Raw genomic sequence first — 19,442 nt, 5'->3', positions numbered from 1 at the left:
AAGACCCGAATATGTAATAATGGTTGGCAAAACATTCATGCATTTAAGGGTTAAAGGAACACTCCACTTTTTTAGAAATAGGCTCATTTTACAGTTCCCCTGGAGTTAAACAGTTGAGTTTTGCCATTTTTGAATCCATTCAGACGATCTCCAGGTCTGGCGGTAGCACTTTTAGCTTAGTTTAGCATAGATCATTGAATTGGATCGGATTAGTATTTGGTCATCAAAAATGACCAAAGAGTTTCGATAATTTTCCTATTTAAAGCTTGACTCTTCTGTAGTTACATCGTGTACTAAGACCGACAGAAAATGAAAAGTTGCGATTTTCTAGGGCGGTATGTCTAGGAACTATACTCTCATTCTGGCGTAATCGGCTGAATGGATTCAAAAACGGTAAAACTCAACTGTTTAACTCTAGGGGAGTTGTAAAATGAGCATATTTCCAAAAAAAGGGGAGTGTTACTTTAATATGCCTTTGGTCATAGGTTTTTTAGAAGGTTGCCAATGCTTTTTAGGTGGGTGGGATCTGCGATCTCTGACCCAGTTCGTTCCATGGCTGCTTTAAGTTGTATTTTCCGAAATCCTATTGGGTAAACTGGCAGTGGACAGAATCACACACAAACAAAAAACTGACATTCCGAGGCACATTTCAAAGCAGAATAATTGGCTTTAACATTGTTTTTCAGAGAAACAAGTGTGCACGTATGTTATAAAAATGGACCTTAAGCTCACACTATTTTTACATATTTACAGAGTGTTCAGAGACAAAGTTTACGACTCTTTGTCTCTGAACATGGTAATTTGCATATGTAATTAGACTGGGTGTTGATGCAAAACCTACTAAATATTCATAGGACACTACTATGTTGCATATTTATCTACATAAAATATACACTCTCATTTAGATCATCAGAAGACAAATTCATAGATACTAAACATGGTGTAGGTGAGATTACATGAACGAATGGTTCTATCATAGGCATGCATAAAACAGTATTCAATACAAAAGAGAACAGTAACAATATACACAATGACCTGAGGATATGTGTGTTCATTCAAATAATTTTTTTTTCTATAAAATAATTAGAGGAAAGTGCATTTTATGGGCATTATGTGTCTTTTCTAAGGAGAAATGGAGTGAGAGTTGCTCTGCCCACATTCCTTTAAGCAATAAAATCCACACTGTGTGTGAGTCTCTGGAGCTCTGCATCCAAATCTCTCACATGCAGCTGTGTGTCTCTATGCTGTCAGGTATGCATCTCTCACTCTTAGATTCATCTTTGAACGACTGATGTTATGTATTTATCTGAATTGGAACTGAATCTTATTCTGAATTGGATTCTCATTGTTTGATTATGTAATTGGCATGATACATTTTTACCTGACAAAAAAAAAAGTTATATTTATAAAAGTGTTATATTTGATTTATTATGACCTCTCCTGAAATATTTATGACTAGATCGTGTGGAGGCTGATGTTACCTCAAATCCATGGCCAGGAGAGTACAAACTGAAGGCGCCTGGATGAATGAAGCATTATTGCTACTGACATACTTTATTGCTATTATTATCACTCATATAGAGAGTATCCCATTAGGTTACATTTCCAGCGGGACACCCAGCTCTGACACCAACTCCTGCTCTGCTTTTTCGGTTTACTGTATTGGGCTAGCTATCTTCTTGTGTCGTGTGTACTGGACCTTGTTTCCTAGCTACCTTGTTTTTCTCCCTGTCTTCTAAGATTGAATAGAGTGACTTTTTTGCATGTTAAATAAAGAAAGGTCCCACTTTGCCGTCATTATACTCCCGAGTCCTTTTCTCTCTTTGACAGCATTGGTATCATGGAGGGAAGATACAAGGAAGTTTTGAATCTCCTCTATAATGAGTTCCCTGTGCAGTATAATAAAACTGAACAGCAAACTTTGATACAATTTGCTGCAAAGTTTAGAGTCACAGGTTAGTGACAAAGTGCTTTGAATTCGGTATAATTTGAACACCAAATTTGAATTTGGAATCTGATATAAATTAAGTAGGTTCATTTATGGTTGCAGATGGCATACTGTAATATGGGAAACGGAAAGCAGTAAAGACCAAGGAGGAATGCAATTCCACATCAGCCCCATTGGTGGTCACAGTGGGAAAAAATAAATAAATAATATATATATATATATATATATATATATATACTGGCCAGGGATGACTGTGGACATTCAGAAATGGGTAACAATTACATATTCTATAATAATATTCAAGAGATCACTTTACCTGTATATTTTTATCTGTATATCTTATCCTCTAGTTGGGTGAATGTGATCAGTGCCAGAGGGCTGGAAAGACTCTAATGGTTGACAGCAAACTTAACAGCATTCATGTGAACTTTTTTATATTTCTAAATGTATTGTGGTCTAGGAGCTACTTGCTATGGATTTGACTGAGCTACTTACAAAAAACAGTAAATAGCAATATCTTCATTTTAACATTATATTAGTATATTAGAAGCCACTTGACAGCGTCCCTAATAAATTCTATGCCCTTGGAAAAATCTTCAATTGTTTTCACTTCATTTTCGTATTTGCAAGTAATCACACCAACATTCAAAGCCCACCAGATGGCGCCACTCAGTACAATAAATAAAAATTATGGCATCATTCTTTAAAATTATGTTTAATTGAGTTTGCTTTTATTATTATTAGTAAGCCTATATGGTTGAATATGCAATATCCAATATATTTATTTAACCAGGAGTAGACAGTGATAGACGCAGAACACGGTCAAGGGTGAGATACATTTTAATAAAGTTATACATTTCCATGGGTGATTAGCTAAAAAAACTGAACATTTACATGGGTTTCTGATGCTATGACAAGAACACAATTAAACTAAAACAGAGCAACAACATTTTAGACATGAAGAGAGTGCATGTGCAAAAAAAAAACAAACAAAAAAACAGATGAAGTCTTTAATGTGACACAAGAGTGACAAAAAAACAGATAGACGAAAAACATCCTGGCAGAGAATAAATGTGAAATAAAACCGTATGAGCTCTAAAATATATTTGATCATTACTGATTATTTCCATCAATATATGCATACACAGGCTCCTTTGATTTCTGCAAGGAAACACAAACTCAATTAGGAACCTGTTGATGAGACAGTTAAAAATAATAATAATAATAATAATAATAATATCATAGAATGTTGCTTCAAATTCACTCAGAATGAATATTAATTTGATTCCAACCTTTACAAGTCCTTATTAAAGTTTCTGCAAAATAATTAATTTGACTGCTCATGGTTAACTAATGCAATATCATACATAGCCAAATATTTATGATCAAATAAAAATTATCAAAGTTAGATTTTAGTGACTTAATTTTGTGTTTTTGTCATGATCTAGAAGTTTTAGAATTTCTTTTTTTTTTTTTTAGTTTTAGTTACATTTATTTATTTATTTTTCTGTTGGGAGGAGGGGGGTTAAAAAAAATTAGCTTTCTTATATTTTATTTTTTTAGAACATTTTAATTGTTTTATTGGCTATTGTTTAATTATCACAAACGTAGTTGATGTGCATATTTTTTTGGTTTGTAAACATCGAAAGCCTAGGTTGGGTGCACGCGCAGCATGGGATCAGAAAAATGGCACGGTTAATAGACCGGCATATTGCGTCAAGGTCTTTGACACCACAGGACTGGGAACAGTACCATTCTAAACTTGTTTTAGCTTATGGCGATTGTCTGCCTGACCCCGAGCTCCTAACAGAATGGGTAGACATTCGTTAGCAAGTGGCCAGATATTCACTGCCCCCCCCCCCCCCCCCCCCATATACTGCCATCTGGTGGACAAGCCGAGTGTTTACACACACGAAAAACTAAGAGCCTGTAGGAGATGGTTATAAACCCCAAACAGTGTTGGCCCAGATCCATGTGGGCCAGATGTGGGCCGGATCTGAGCCAACACTGCTTGCTGTCTGGGACGGAGGTCGATGCCAGCTGCAAATGGGTGGGACTTAAGCTGCAAGTGGGCTGTACAAACCAACAGAAGATTTGGATTGATTTGTTTAATGTCATGTGGGTTGTAGTATCGGTTCACGGTATTGGGAGAATTTTTTGCGATCCATCAAAAAAACGAAGACGACTTTCAGCGGAGGCACGGTAGATGGGTTGAAGAGGTAAGCGTGATGTACACTTTTTGTTTGTTTTGTTTTGTAAAAAGTATTACAAGCTGTGAAAAGTGCATTTTCTTGGTGGCTTTTGTACAGCGTTTTCTTAGTACCACACACAGCTTAATCTGTAATGTGCCTGACGATATCTTTTTTTTCTACAAATACCAACTTTGCTCTCCAGGTTATGGATACCGAAGACCATAAGCAGGTGATGTAATTGCATGGCATTGTAATGTTGATAACACTTTCTATGAAGCCCATAATGAAGTATTATAATGAATGCATAATGCATTATTAAAAAAAAAAACCTTATAATAAATCATCTTATGAATATCCATAAGAACAGTTTTAATGTATTATAATATTTACTTATTAGTAGTTATAGCTTTTAAGAGTATGACGATTTATAACACACAGTGATCACGTTGCATCCACTTAAGTTACAATGAATTATATTTGTCATCGTTATAATGTATTATAAGTCTCATATCTTGTCACCTTTCTTATGCTACTTTACTTAAAGCATTAATGACCACTGATAAGTAAATTAATAATAATAGTAATATTTTTTTTTCTCTCAAACAGCCATAAGATCAGATATCAGATCAGATTGCTTTGAACTATTTGTTTTATTTTAATATCAGTTTGATTATTTTGATGGTACCTGTAGGAGCCAAAAATGTGTACCTATAATGACATGTTGTTCTTATCATGACCACTGAGTGGCGCTGTTGATTTAATTGTGATAAGAGTATATAGGTAGCCTTCCTACTGTGTTAGGTAGGTGTTTGACCCGGAAGGGCAAAAAGGTTTTTGACCGCTATAGCGCGAAGTTGATGGCGGCCTAAATGTAAGCTGTGGGAAATAGAAGTGGATATTATGCACTAAGGTGCTTTGTGGAGATAATAAACTGATGATGATAATACAATGGAATAATCGTCTCATTCATGGAGCAAGGAGGCTGGAAGAGGAAGTAACATCAAGCAAGCAAGTAGCGCGTCAACCTACTAGTCCGGGATCAAACGACTCAGTAGCTTAAAATATTAGATTTAGCTCCTACAGTACCCTTTAGACAGCTGTTATTAAGTAACTCTGCAACTACATGTCAACTAGCAGTCATTGGAGTATAGTAGTATATTGTCTGCTAAATATATGCTAACACTTTATTTTGATGGTTCCTCAACAGACAAACTGGCTGTAAGCAACTTTGCAAGTACGTCAACATCTGCCTACCCTGATCTTAACCTAAACCTACTAATACTCTAATGAGAGTTAGTTGACATGTTGTTGCAAAGTTGCTTCTAGTCAATAGACTAAGGGGACATCAAAATAAAATGTAACCTAACATATTAACATTGCATTTTTTTTTTTTTCAGTTGAAATGATTAACTATAGCTCACATCAAAATTAATATTAGCCTCACAGGGAACACATTTAAATAACACTCCACACCTAACCACTTACAAGATGTACTGTAGTAAGATACAATGCAGATCTTAAACAATGTCAAGATATATAGTCCCTTTATCAATGTAAAAGTAGATAGTAATATGGTGTTCGTTGTGTTATAAATAATCATAAACTTAAAAGTTATAAGCACAAATGCGTAAGCATTATAATGCATTATAATTGTTGTTATGATTATAAGATGATATAACATATTAGGTAAGTTTTTTTATGTTTTTTTTTATAATGCATTATGCATTCATTATAATGCCTTAAAGGTGCCATAGAATGCATTGATACAGTATTTTAAATTGTTCTCTGATATCTACACAGAAGGTATGTGGCTTAGGTAAGGGCAAAAAATCTCCAGAAACGATTTTACATGTCCATTTACAACCCTAGGATTTCTCCCTAGAATGAAACGGTCTGTTATTGGCTTATTTGGCAGGGTCATGAATAATAATGAGCTCTGCTCTGATTGGCTGTTTCACAGTACGGCTCATCAGCAAGAAGGAAGCACAGGGAGGAAAATATATATTTAAATACTTTCTCTCGCAGTTATATCGTCGGGTAATTATACTGTATATAAAATGCGGGCATCAGGGAGCCGTTATTAATATGCGAGGCATTGAAACTGCTTTTGAACGATCCATCGATCGCGTTATAGTTTCACTTTCAAGAGACGCGATCACACAAACTATGTTTACATTATGGAGCAACAGTACTTACCACACATTTCACAAGATCAGATGCTTGTCAGTGGTGCTCAGGATCTGTAAGTCATTCGCCATCATCCTCATCTCTCCTTACTGAGAGTGAAATCTTATGTACTGTCACAGGCTACCGCTAGCAAGGAGCTAACCATGTCCCTTTAGTGGCTCGCGTTATTTGCTTTCTGTGCCTTTCTGAATACAGACACCAACCCATCCCTGCACTTCACACCCCCTGCACGGCCTGGAACATAACATTTATTGTGTTATTTTCGCTGTTGTCCGCGCTTGTTTATTTACAATACCTGCAGAGCTTCTGATGGTTCGCCGGCTTAGAACAAGGGCGGGTTTATGCAAATGTTGGGGGCGTAGTGATCCCGACTGTTGCGTCACAGTCGGTGTTATGTTCTGATTCGCCTGTTTTTCAGTGGTCTTTTTTAATAACGAGATTTACATATGAAGGAGAAAACTATGGTGTTTGAGGCTCACTGTATGTCATTTCCATGTACAGAACTGTTATTATTTAAATATGCCAGGGTAAAGACAGTTTTTCATTCTATGGCACCTTTAAGAATACCGTTATAATGTATTATAAATATGGGCTTCATAGAAAGTGTTACCGTAATTTATTTTTTTGACATTTTGGACTGCACTGATTTATAAAGTGTAGATGTCTTAAACGTTTGTAAATAGATACCTGTTTTTATACAGTCTATGATAGATACACTGTAAAAAGTGAACAGTTGGATCAACTTAAAAAAAATACTTCAACTGGTAACGCCTAATTTTTTTTTTCTTTCAATTTAATTTATTACAAATAAAGGTATTTTTTTTTAGTTTACTAATTTAATTTTTTTTTTTTTTAAGTTGATCCAACTGTACACTGTACAGTGTAGTTTTCTAAAGAATAAGGTACATTTTCAAAAGTATTAGAACACATCTCCTAACCTCTTAATATATTTAAAACATGGTTTAAATAACTTTTTTTTTTATACTAATAATAATCAATAATCAGTTTTGTGTAAATTAATGGTGAATAAACTAGCTTTTTTTCTAGTGTTTTTTAAAAGGAATAGGCCTACGTCGTTTAAAAATAGTAATAAAGTCTTTTCTTGGCCTAATGTAGTCCCTGAAAATTTCTGGACACCATTTACTTGCATAGCATTGACCTACAGAGCTGAGAAATTATTCTTGAAATGTTTGTACATGTTCAACAAGAGAATAAAGTCATGCATATCTTGGATGGCATGGGGAGAATGTTTTAACACAAGAAGCTCATTGTGCTTCTTGTGTACCCACCAGGTTATGTTGGGAAGGGCAAGCGAGGCGAGCTCCGTGGAATTTACTCAGAAGCAATGCATCTGTGATTGTGCAGTGTCCACTGCATGCAAGTCTATTGTGCTGAATGAATGATTGTACATAATTTGAGTCATCAGAAATAAAATAATTTACCCACCCTGAGATTTCAAATTAATACATTGATTTGTGTAACATGTTCTGAAGAACATTAGTCTGTCATTTGCTATAATTTTATAAAAAAAAAAAAAAAAAAAAAAAATGTGATTTCCATGTTGACGGTGAATGGTATTGGATACACACAATAATGACAAAACTAAGAATTTCAGTTTAAACTACTATGAAAATGCATTATATTTATATCCTTTTAAACTACGATGAAATCCAGCCTACTTGCGGTGTAAGCTCCTCCCACTTGCTGTGCATGGTGTAAGCTCCTCCCACTTGCTGTGCATGGTGTAAGCTCCTCCCACTTGCAGGTCTCCAGGGCTGCAGCGATCATGTAGTGATAAGGTGCGTTCGACTTGAAGCACGGCTACAGACGGTGGTCAACGAGAGTAGCCGCTTGCAGTCAGGGGCGGAGTTGAAAACGGAGTCGTCAAGTCGGACACTTCGGGGCTCTCGTAGTTTGCTGCATCTACCTCAGTCATGGCAGATCACGTGGTGTTTGCTTGCTTTATTGCAGACGAACTGGAAGCTATGGAAATGCCGTTATTGTTGTATGAAATTGAGCACAATGAACAACGAAAGTGAGTAAAGGTTCAATGTAATTATGTAAGGTTCAATGTTTTTATATATCCAAAGGGACATGGGACCATACCCAACACCAGTGTGACTCGTTATTTCTAATACTAACCAATCAATGCAATTACACTTAACAATTTTCATTAGAAGTGATTCTTTTTTTATTACTAAGTTGGTTTATGTTTTAATAAACCTTTAAGATGTATGTAATATTTTGAAAGGGTGTCATCGCGACAGAAACAAGTTTTAAGTAAATAAATAGAACATATTGAAAATTTGACTTGTGTAGTATGATTCATTATGTGTGTTTTTGCTACTGCAACTTAATAATCTATGAAGATAATAATTGTATATACTAAATGTGGTTTTCATTACAGATAAAAGAATTAGGATGTTACATATTTGTTTACTTATTTTTCTATTTCTCCAGTTAGGTAAGCACATTTTAGTAAGACAAAACACCATGAACATTCATACGTGAACACCATGAACAGGCCTACGGATAAGCCCAATTTATTTGCCTTTCTATTATGATTTATACCAGCTTATGAAAGTGATCTGAATGTTGTATTAAGTTTACATCCAGCCAGAGTTGTTGGCAGTAATCACATGCAAGTGAAGATGGATGAACCCAGCAACTAGACAATTAGTATCAATCAGAATCCATGATGACCACATTATATTAAAAGTCTGTAAGATTGACACTTGATTTATTCCATAAAAAAATGATTATCTAAATAGGTTATGCAGCTTAATACTGTAAAAGGTCTGTATGAAAAAGGTCCAAAATAAACCTATGCACAAAACCTATATAAACGAATTAACAAAAAAGTGATTGCAGTAAAAATAATTGTAATCTTTTAATAAACATGATTTACGAGATGATGACATGAAAAGTTAATTTATTTTTATTTTTTTGAAAGTCCGTATATGAGCATTAGTGGGACTGAAGTTGTCAGAATAAACCCGAAATACACGTCCTTGTTGTCATGTGGTGAATTTGGCCAATCGTGAAACAGCTGTGTCGTCATCAGCGCTCCCGCAGTCGCTCTGGAGAAATTGCGCCGGCTGAGTCAGCCGGCTGCTCTCGAAACCTATCGCGGTACTTTGATGCCACACGTGACAGTGACGTGTGGTCGGCGCCGGTTCAAGTCGGACTAAATTTCTAACCGGCATGCACTGCTTCAAGTCAGCCGCCGATCGGTCTGCTAAGTGCTGCATGAAGTCGAACGCACCTATAGCTGCAGCCCGGAGACCTGCAAGTGGGAGGAGCTTATGCCAAGAACAGCAAGTGGGGGGAGTTTGAGAGCAGCAAGTGGGAGGAGCTTATGCTGCAAGTAGACAGGATTTCATTGTAGTTTAGAATGACATAAATATAACACATTTTCATAGTAGTTTAAACTGAAATTCATAGTTTTGTCATTGTGTTTATCCAATTTCACTGTTAACAATGAAATTGTCTTATTCTTAGTTTTGTCATTATTATTTGTATTCAATACCATTCACTGTCAAAATTGAAATCATGTCTTTACACCTTTTACCATGCTTCGTGATGGTGTCATTTGAAGTCCTTTAACTGTAGTAATTTAAGTATATTTCTGGTTATTACATTTTACTTCAACAATTCTTCTACAGTAGCCTTTTAAGGAACATTAAAGTGAGATGCAATTGCACTTTGGAGGTAAATGTGTGATACATAAAGAAAATGTTGAGTACTGTTAAGAAAATGTAGTTACCATTTGCCTGTACTGCACATTTTTACTTTTCATATTTTTTTTTAAATCAAATTACAACACATGACAGACTAATGTTCTTCAGAACATGTTACACAAATCAATGTATTAATCTGAAATCTCAGGCTGGGTAAATGATTTTATTTCTGATGACTCAAATTATGTACAATCATTCATTCAGCACAATAGACTTGCATGCAGTGGACACTGCAAAATCACAGATGCATTGCTGCGGAGTAAATTCCACGGAGCTCGCCTCGCTTGTCCTTCCCAACATAACCTGGTGGGTACACAAGAAGCACAATGAGCATTAGGGTTAAACCGAATTTAAAACATTCTCCCCATGCCATCCAAGATATGAATGACTTTATTCTCTTGTTGAACATGTACAAACATTTCAAGAATAATTTCTCAGCTCTGTAGGTCTATGCTATGCTAAGTAAATGGTGTCCAGAAATTTTAAGTGACGACATTAGGCCAAGAAAATTTGACTTTATTACTATTTTTATATGAAGTATTCCTTTTAAAAACCACTAGATAAAAGGATAGTTTATTCACCATTAATTTACACAAAACTGATTATTGATTATTATTAGTATTAAATAAAAAAAAGGTTATTTAAACTATGTTTTAAATATATTACATTGTGGATTAAGAGGTTATGAGATGTGTTCTAATACTTTTGAAAATGTACCTTATTATTTAGAAAACTACACTGTAAAAAGTGAACAGTTGGATCAACTTAAAAAAAAATACTTCAATTGGAAACACCTAATAAAAAAAATGTAAACTTCATTTATTACCTTTATTTGTAATAAGTTAAGTTGAAAAAAAACAAGCATTTTTTTAGGTGTTACCAATTGAAGTATTTAAAAAAAAGTTTTTAAAGTTGATCCAACTGTTCACTTTTTACAGTGTATCTATCATAGACTGTATAAAAACAGCTATCTATTAACAAACGTTTAAGACATCTACACTTTATAAATCAGAGCAGTCCAAAATGTCAAAAAAATAAATTACGGTAACACTTTCTATGAAGCCCATATTTATAATCCATTATAACGGTATTCTTAAGGCATTATAATGAATGAATAATGCATTATAAACAACCTTATAATATGTTATATTGTCAATTTTAATACATTATAATGCTTACGCATTTGTACATATAACTTTTAAGATTATGATTATTTATAACACAATGAACACCATATTAAATCTACTTTTACATTGATAATGGACTATATATCTTGACATTATTTAAGATCTGCACAGTATCTTACTACAGTACATCTTGTAAGTGGTCAGGTGTGGAGTGTTATTTGTTCCCTGTGAGACTAATATTAATTTTGATGTGAGCTAGTTAATCATTTCAACAGAAAAAAAAAAGAAAAAAGCAATGTTTATATGTTAGGTTACATTTTATTTTGATGTCCCCTTTGTCTATTGACTAGAAGCAACTTTGCAACTCTCATGTCAACTAGTACTAGTAGGTTTAGGTTAAAGTTAGGGTTGGTAGAATGCTGACGTACTCCTAAAGTTGCTTATAGTCAGTTTGTCTGTTGGGGAACCATCAAAATAAAGTGTTAGCATATATTTAGCAGACAACATACTACTATACTCCAATGACTGCTAGTTGACATGTAGCTGCAGAGTTACTTAATAACAGCTGTCTAAAGGGTACCATCAAAATAATCAAACTGATATTAAAATAAAACAAATAGTTCAAAGCAATCTGATCTGATATCTGATCTTATGGCTGTTTGAGAGAAAAAAAAATATTACTATTATTATTAATATACTTATCAGTGGTCATTAATGGCTTTAAGTAAAGTAGCATAAGAAAGGTGACAAGATATGAGACTTATAATACATTATAACGATGACAAATATAATTCATTGTAACTTAAGTGGATGCAACGTGTTCACTGTGTTATAAATCGTCATACTCTTAAAAGCTATAACCACTAATAAGTAAATATTATAATACTAATACTAATATAATACTAAACTAATCATTTAAAACTGTTCTTATATTCACAAGATGATATAACATATTATAAGGTTGTTGTTGTTGTTATTTTTAATAATGCATAATGCATTCATTATAATGCCTTATAAATACCCTTATAATGTATTATAAATACGGGCTTTATAGAAAGTGTTACCAAAATGACAATGCCATGTAATTACATTACCTGCTTATGGTCTTCGGTATCCATAACTTGGGAGAGCTATTTTGTTGTATGTAGAAATAAACAAAGATATAGTCAGTCAGGCACATTACAGAGTGTAAGCTGTGTGTGGTATTAAGAAAACGTTGTACAAAAGCCACCAAGAAAATGCACTTTTCACAGCTTGTAATACTTTTCACAAAACAAAACAAAAAATGTACATCACGCTTACCTCTTCCACTCATCCACCGCTTAACGTCATCTTCTTCGTTTATTTGACGGATCGCAAAACAAATTGCACACTACCGCCACCAGGAGTGTGAACCGATACTACAACCTACACATTAAGCAAACCAATCAAAATCTTCTGTTGGTTTGTACAGCCCACTTGCAGCTTAAGTCCCACCCACCTGCGGCTGGCACCGCTGGCTCGCAGCGATAACTACTTGGGCTACAAATCGCTAGATGCCTATAATTACGTAGTCTGTGGGCATGCCAAGACGGTTTTATATAGCTATATAGGCGATAACTTTTGTGTGTTAAAAGCGAGCCAGCGCCAAGGGAAAAACACCTCTATGTACCAAGCCTGGGTTGTGATCAACAAGCAGGAAGGCTACATCCAAGCTGCACCTGCATGGCAGGGTATTTATTTATCATTGGAGACGAATACACTGTAGACTGATTTCCTTGACTTGATGGGTTTATTTCCCTAGAAAACCCTGGTGCACTATTCCATATAGGCTACATGTCAGTGCGTGATGAGGTCAAAGAAAAAAAAAATACTCGGACATGTCATTAAGACACATAACACACGGTTAGAACAGGCATACGTAGCAACACGTACATAGTAGACTACTTTTAATTTTTGATATGAAGTGAGCACTACAAACACGATCCTCTTTGATCGTAGCATTGTCCCTATCGCTTGCAGCCACAGATGTCGTCTATTTTTTTTGTTTAAACGGACGAGATCCTGCAGGAATCCTGAAAAACCTTACCCCAGAACTGGTGCGATTTTCACAGTCCACGACAAGTAGGCTGTTTTTTCTTGACGAGAAATTCTCTGGTTAACACACAATTCAATGGGATGGAATGAACTTTCTGACCCCGACATGCGCACTGCGCATTTTCCTGAGACGGGTATCCGTATTTTAGTTAGTCTAACTAAAAGTTATTAATAATGTAACAACAATGTAAATATAGGACACGGCTATTATTTTAAATATCGTTTTTCCGTTCTATTGCGTTACTTTTCCATTGCTTTTCTATGTTGTTTTCGGTTTTGTTTAAGCTCCGCCAAGTTGCTTCGCCAAACGCGCATGTGGAGTGTTGCCATGCCCACTTATTATAAGCATCTTTGTCTTATTTTATTCAATATTAAGCTGGAGAACAACGTTCTCTAGTCTCCACGACCACGGCAAACACGTAAGTGTACCGTTTAACCCGAGATAGAGATAAACTTACTTTCTTCCGGGAAACACAAAGGGTGGTGGGACACTGAAAGTAATGAGGGGAAAAGATGCAATGAATGTTAATGGTGAGTGAAGCTTACTGTGAGCACTTTAAGACAATAAATGATAATTTATCAATAATAATAGCCTAAAAATACAACACTGCGTGATCTAGCCTTATGCAAATTAATTTGAGGAAATATTGTATATGTTAATATTTATAGGTGCAAACATAAAAGCATGATTTTTTTACCGGTCCCTTTTGAAGGTAATATGATCAAGCCTGACCACCCTATCTGTTCGCTGACTGTCATATTACAAATACAACTATAATTATCTTGCAACACTCTCATGAATAATCTTACCGTTTTTTGTGGTTTCGGTTTAGGCAGTGTTGAATGATTTTCGTATATATTGTTGATCACTGCATTAACAGTAATCACAGTCATGTTAAAAAAAACAAAGCTTTCAATCTTATTTTGAAATGTGTGCCTTAAAAGAGATAATTATTTCAACATAGGCATTAATTGCTTGCTTTTCTGACCTATTTTTCTGTGTTTCCACCAGAAACAGTACATCACGAGGGCAGCTGCAATCAACAGAGATCCAGCAGCAGTAGAGATCAGCAATATGTACAATAAAGGGAGGCCCTGATCTGTAATGAACAAAATAAGCCATTAGTGCGAATGCATCTGTCTGTCTTATCTACAACAAAACTATCAAACAATAGCACTGTATAACTGAGAGTAAATCAATGTTAATATCAGCGCTGCTGTACCTGCACATGAGTAAACGAGTTTGCTGATGTCCAGATGTTGAGTCTGGTTGCTGATGGGATTGTTGAGCACACAGCTGTAGGTGTTGTTATCCTGATATTCCACCTCCAGAGGTAGAGAGAGACTGATGCTGAGATCAGACACACTGATGCTGGACAATAAACTGTTTCCTTTGTACCAGGAGAGAGTCACATGACTCACATTCACCACTGAACACATCAACGAACAATTCTGCTGTGATGATGATGATGATGATGATGAACATTGTGAAGAGTTACTGCTGATGACAGGAACAGGCAGACAAGCTGAAAACGAGAATAAAGGTAAATCTAGGCAACAATCCTATTTTTGGTGTGGTCATTGAGTGTTTCTGTAATTTAAAACTACAAAATGATGACACACTTCAATAGTTATTATAGGAATATTCAGTAATATTTCAGTAAAAGCTACCAATTAAACTCAGTTGAGAGAATTTGTAGCATCGAAGCCTAAAGTCATTTCAAATGATCTCTACTCACCATAAACAGAAACATTGAATGTTTGTGATGACCGTTTCACTCCAGTAATATCTACTTTATAGAGCCCAGCATGTTGAGTTGTGATGTTCATGATGGTCAGAGATCCAGTTTGATTGTCCAGCTTCAGTCTGTCTCTGAATCTCCCATCAGGACCATCAAATGTAGAGAAGTTTTGCTGTTGTTTTTTAATTTTAGCTATAAGAGACTTTCCAAATTCCCACAGTATATCGTCAGCTTGTTGTACTTCAATAACATTCGTTTTTAAAGTGAGCGAATCTCCCTCCATCACTGACACTGATTCACCAAACACACCTGATGAACAGATTTTACACAGATTAAGGCCTCTGGTTGTTTACAAGCCCTGAAATCAGCTGTAGTTTGTAAATAAATGTGAATTGAAAAATTCAGAACATTCAGCTATCTACTAGAACACAATGTATAAAGCTACAAAGTCAATTACGACATGAAACAAATAATCTTGATATTGTTATAACCTCTTTATTTTGTATATGGGACATTTAGATCAGTATACTGGTTACTACCAAAATACTTTTAAAATAATGTTTAGACAGGATTTGCATTTGTAAACCTTGAAATTAAAGTTACATTCACTATATCAATTTCACTATATCAAATATATTTTCCGTGACATCTGTGAAGAATTTTATGGATATTAAGGCAAAAAAAACCACCAAAACATATATTTATAACTTACCAGTCAAATGCCACCAACACAAACAGAACAAAACAAACACGTGAAACATTTTCTTCAGTTGTGAAAAATCTGCTGTAAATCACTTGAGCGGTTCAACTTCTGTGTGAATCCTCTCACGGAAACGTTTGACCCTCCTATAGTGGGTGGAATGCACAAGCACTTTGCTAGTGATGTATGGCTATAAATAAATGCTGGACTGGCTCTTGTCTATATGATAATAAAGATTCTCCGTTCTATCATTTAACACTGAACGTTTTCAAAAGAAGATATTTTAAAGAATGTTAGCGACCAAACAGTTGCTGGTAGCCATTGACTTCCATAGAATTTTGTTTGTTTGTTTGTTTTTTACTATGGGAGTCAATGGGGAACAGCAACTATTGGGTTTCTAACATTCTTCAATATATATAATTTAATTTTTATTTTTTGTGTGTTTATGAGAAGAAAGATGTTCATGCAGGGTTGGACCAACAGGAGGATGAGTAAATTATTACTTTTTTCTTTTTCTTTTTCTTTTGATGTTTGGGCGAGCTATCCTTTTAATACTATCTGTCATCTCACACAGGACAAGCAGCTCATCGTCTGAGTCAGATTGAAACCTGTTTTCAGTCTTTTTTTAGAAATGTGGTTTGATCTGTTGGATGGACAGACCATTTAGTGTATGCATGTTTAGTTTGTAGGTGAAGAGTTGATTCCTTTTCTGATTTTTATAAATTGCACAGTTGTTACCTTCACAAAACATGTCGTAATAAAATGTTGAATCTTTTATGCAGTCAAATTAGAGACACAGGACTAGTTTGACTGTTTTTGATGGACTTTTTTCTTTTTTACTGTAACTAACAATCTAGACTTACCTATCATGTGTCTTTGATAACATTCACAGACTGACAGCTAAATAAAACACTGCAATGCACCAGACATTTTCCTGGCTGCTATAAGCAAGTAATGAAAGAAAGGCAATGTTAGACACTGCATTCAAATCCAACAGCAGCATTCATAAGTAAGTTGAAATAAAAATATAAATGCTTAGAATGACAATTAATAAATAACTTGATATGCACACAAATGCTTGGTCCAAACAGAGCTGGCTGTCATTTCTACTTCTGAATCAGTTGTGACATTTTTAAATGAAGTGCTTCCTTTCTATTTGAGATCTTCCTGTTTTTTGTCTTTACTGCTGCAGGTGGCATGGCAGATACTAGGCACTGGAACAAGCAGGTGAACAGAATGTTTAAATTTTTTAATTTTTATATGTATTCTCTCTCTCTCTATATATATATATAATTAAATATGTATACATTAATAAAGAAAGACCTTCCCCCTTTGTCGCTTTTGATATGATGATCACATCATCACATCATGATCGCACGCAGTGAAAAATACATCGCGGAGCAAAGAGGAAACTGCCAACTCACTGACAGACAAGACAAAGCAGGTTACTTTAGGTATGAAACAAAGTCTCAGCTTTCAAATTTTGAAACTTTTTAAAGAAATTTGAACAATAAATATCAAAAGAATATTGAAACACAAAATTACAGACTACCATACCATATCCATAAATCACTATAAATATTTTGTTTCCCTCGGTTCAGGGTTTTCACCCTTCTTCTAAAACTGGGTAAAGATTATTAGGCCAGAGCCCAGACTCAAGGTCTTTCTCTACCACTGTGTGTGTCAGTGACAGATTAATGTTTAGGCTGCATGATAATGTTATTGTTCTGCTTGCAGTTGGAACTGCAAAAAGAAAAGAAATGGAAAAACTCAATCGTCAAAGTGGGCTAAGTCAAGTATTAACAAATCTCAAAAAGCTTGTATCGATTCACAGCCCAAGGAAAATAAACACCAGAGTTTAGCTTGCTCGCACACCAAGATCTCAGATTTTAGGCAGATATTGTGATCACGTTAGGGTTAGATTTATTATGAAGCACTTGTTTCCTCTAGTTTGCTTGTCCATCCTGTGACACAGACAAAAAGAAGCAAAACACTACCAAGTACAAAGTTCACTACCTAGTTCTGCACATTCATCACAGACTGGAATGTAACATGATAGCCTAGCTGCTCCTGAGAAATGCAAACTCTGGAGTTTATCTGGAGCAGCAGAGTCAGAACTGGCCCAAGGCATAAGCGAACGGCTGCTTAGGGCCCCCAAGAGTAGCCTACATGAAATGACAGTTTATTTTATTGTATTTTAATTCATGATATATTATGTCAATGGACAGTGGGATTTATAAGAAAGCGCAATATTAAATAATCCATGCATATCATTTTATTATTTCCATAGCGACGTGCATGCAGGCCCAATAATGACCATGTTGATAATGTACACCGGACGCTGCCGTGTGGATCTGTCAGATTAACATCACGTACTTTAATGTGTATTTGATAGGAATAAAACACGTCGTCCATTAATTAAAAGGATTATTATCGCCGCTTTCCACGGAAATCAGTGTGTAGCCTATTTAACAAACTAAATGTGTTTTTTACTCAAACCATTGTTAGCTAAGACAGAACCTACAACCATAGTTGCTTTTGGGATCATTTGACCCCTGATCAGATCAGACCACCCCAGCCCCATCCAGTTAATTAGCATAGCCTAGGTAGGGTATCTTGATGAGGTAGGGTAACATGATTTACCTTAGCATGTCTTTGCTATTATATTCCTTTATAAGATTAATATTAAAGCATGTCTCCCTTATCTGACACACTCATTTGAGTTCATGGAGCTCTTTCTTAAAGAGCTGGTGATCTGAATCAGGTGTGTAAATTAGGGAGACATGCAAAATGTGCAGAGCTGTGGGTCCCAACCACGTTCTTCTGGAGGGCCCCCAACACTGCATGTTTTTCATGTCACCTTAATCAAACACACCTGATTCAGATCATCAAGTCAAGTCAAGTCTGCTTTATTGTCAATTCTTCCACATGTACAGCACATACATACAGAGAATTGAAATTGCGTTACCCTCAGACCCTTGGTGTAAACAGTTAACATTAAACACGTTCAAATACAGATAATACGGTTTAAACATATGTACATACAACTCTATAGCTATACAAGTAAGGACATTGTAGAAAAAAAATAAAGAAATAGATAAAGTGGCATAAGGCGCATGGCAGATAGTGCAAACCAGTTAAATAAAAACAAAACTGTGCAGATATATTTGTAGTGCAAAAAGAGCTTATCAATCTGAGGACATTGTAGAAAAAAAAATAAAAAAAAATAAATTGATAGATAAAGTGACATAAGGCACATGGCAGAATAGATTAATATTACGACTTCCCCCAGAATAGAGGGGGGAACAGGGAGTTCAGCTTCCTGACAGCCTGATGTATGAAGCTGTCCTTCAGTCTGCTGGTCCTCGCCTGGAGACTCCGCAGTCTCCTCCCTGATGGCAGCAGACTGAAGAAGCTGTGTGTCGGGTGGGTGGGATCACCTGCAATGCGGAGGGCTTTGCGGGTGAGACGGGTGCTGTAGATGTCCTGGAGGGAGGGGAGAGAGACACCAATGATCTTCTCAGCTGCTCTCACTATTCACTGAAGTGACTTGCGGCAGGATGCGTTGCAAGCGCCATAAGCTCATTAGTAGAGAATCCAAGACCTGAATTGGGTGTGTCAGACAAAGGAGAGATGCAAAATGTGCAGTGTTTGGGGGCCTCCAGGAATGTGGTTGGGAGCCACTGCTTTAAACCATTCATTCAACTACATGTTTAAAACTGCTGATCCA

At 35.6% G+C, this 19,442-nt stretch overlaps 1 protein-coding gene across 2 annotated transcripts; it reads right to left on the bottom strand.

Moving 5' to 3' along the window:
- Nucleotides 1–2,772: 2,772 nt before the first annotated feature.
- LOC306875041 (natural killer cell receptor 2B4-like) lies at nucleotides 2,773–16,197 on the bottom strand. Of its 2 annotated transcripts, none has more exons than XM_079425415.1 (7): nucleotides 15,725–16,197; nucleotides 15,010–15,321; nucleotides 14,494–14,796; nucleotides 14,260–14,370; nucleotides 14,081–14,139; nucleotides 13,729–13,761; nucleotides 2,773–3,109 (listed from the first exon to the last, which is right to left on the bottom strand). In XM_079425415.1, exons 1-7 carry the CDS (start codon nucleotides 15,771–15,773, stop codon nucleotides 3,062–3,064), a joined length of 915 nt encoding a protein of 304 aa, XP_079281541.1. In that variant the 5' UTR covers nucleotides 15,774–16,197; the 3' UTR covers nucleotides 2,773–3,061. The 2 variants fall into 2 exon arrangements, 1 of the variants encoding a protein (XP_079281541.1); XR_013784689.1 differs by lacking the exon at nucleotides 2,773–3,109 and adding an exon at nucleotides 10,217–10,370 and having other exon boundaries at nucleotides 12,289–13,761.
- Nucleotides 16,198–19,442: the final 3,245 nt, after the last annotated feature.

The sequence above is a fragment of the Barbus barbus genome (assembly GCF_936440315.1).
Source record: "Barbus barbus genome assembly, chromosome: 9".
NCBI lineage: Eukaryota > Metazoa > Chordata > Actinopteri > Cypriniformes > Cyprinidae > Barbus > Barbus barbus.
This window is presented reverse-complemented; position numbering and strand designations above follow the sequence as displayed.

Coding starts and splice junctions, on each gene's coding strand:
- LOC306875041 (XM_079425415.1), bottom strand. CDS start 15,773: ATGTTTCACGTGTTTGTTTTGTTCTGTTTGTGTTGGTGGCATTTGACT. Junction 15,322..15,724: donor GTGTTGGTGGCATTTGACTG/GTAAGTTATAAA, acceptor TCTGTTCATCAG/GTGTGTTTGGTGAATCAGTG. Junction 14,371..14,493: donor ACTCGTTTACTCATGTGCAG/GTACAGCAGCGC, acceptor TGTTCATTACAG/ATCAGGGCCTCCCTTTATTG.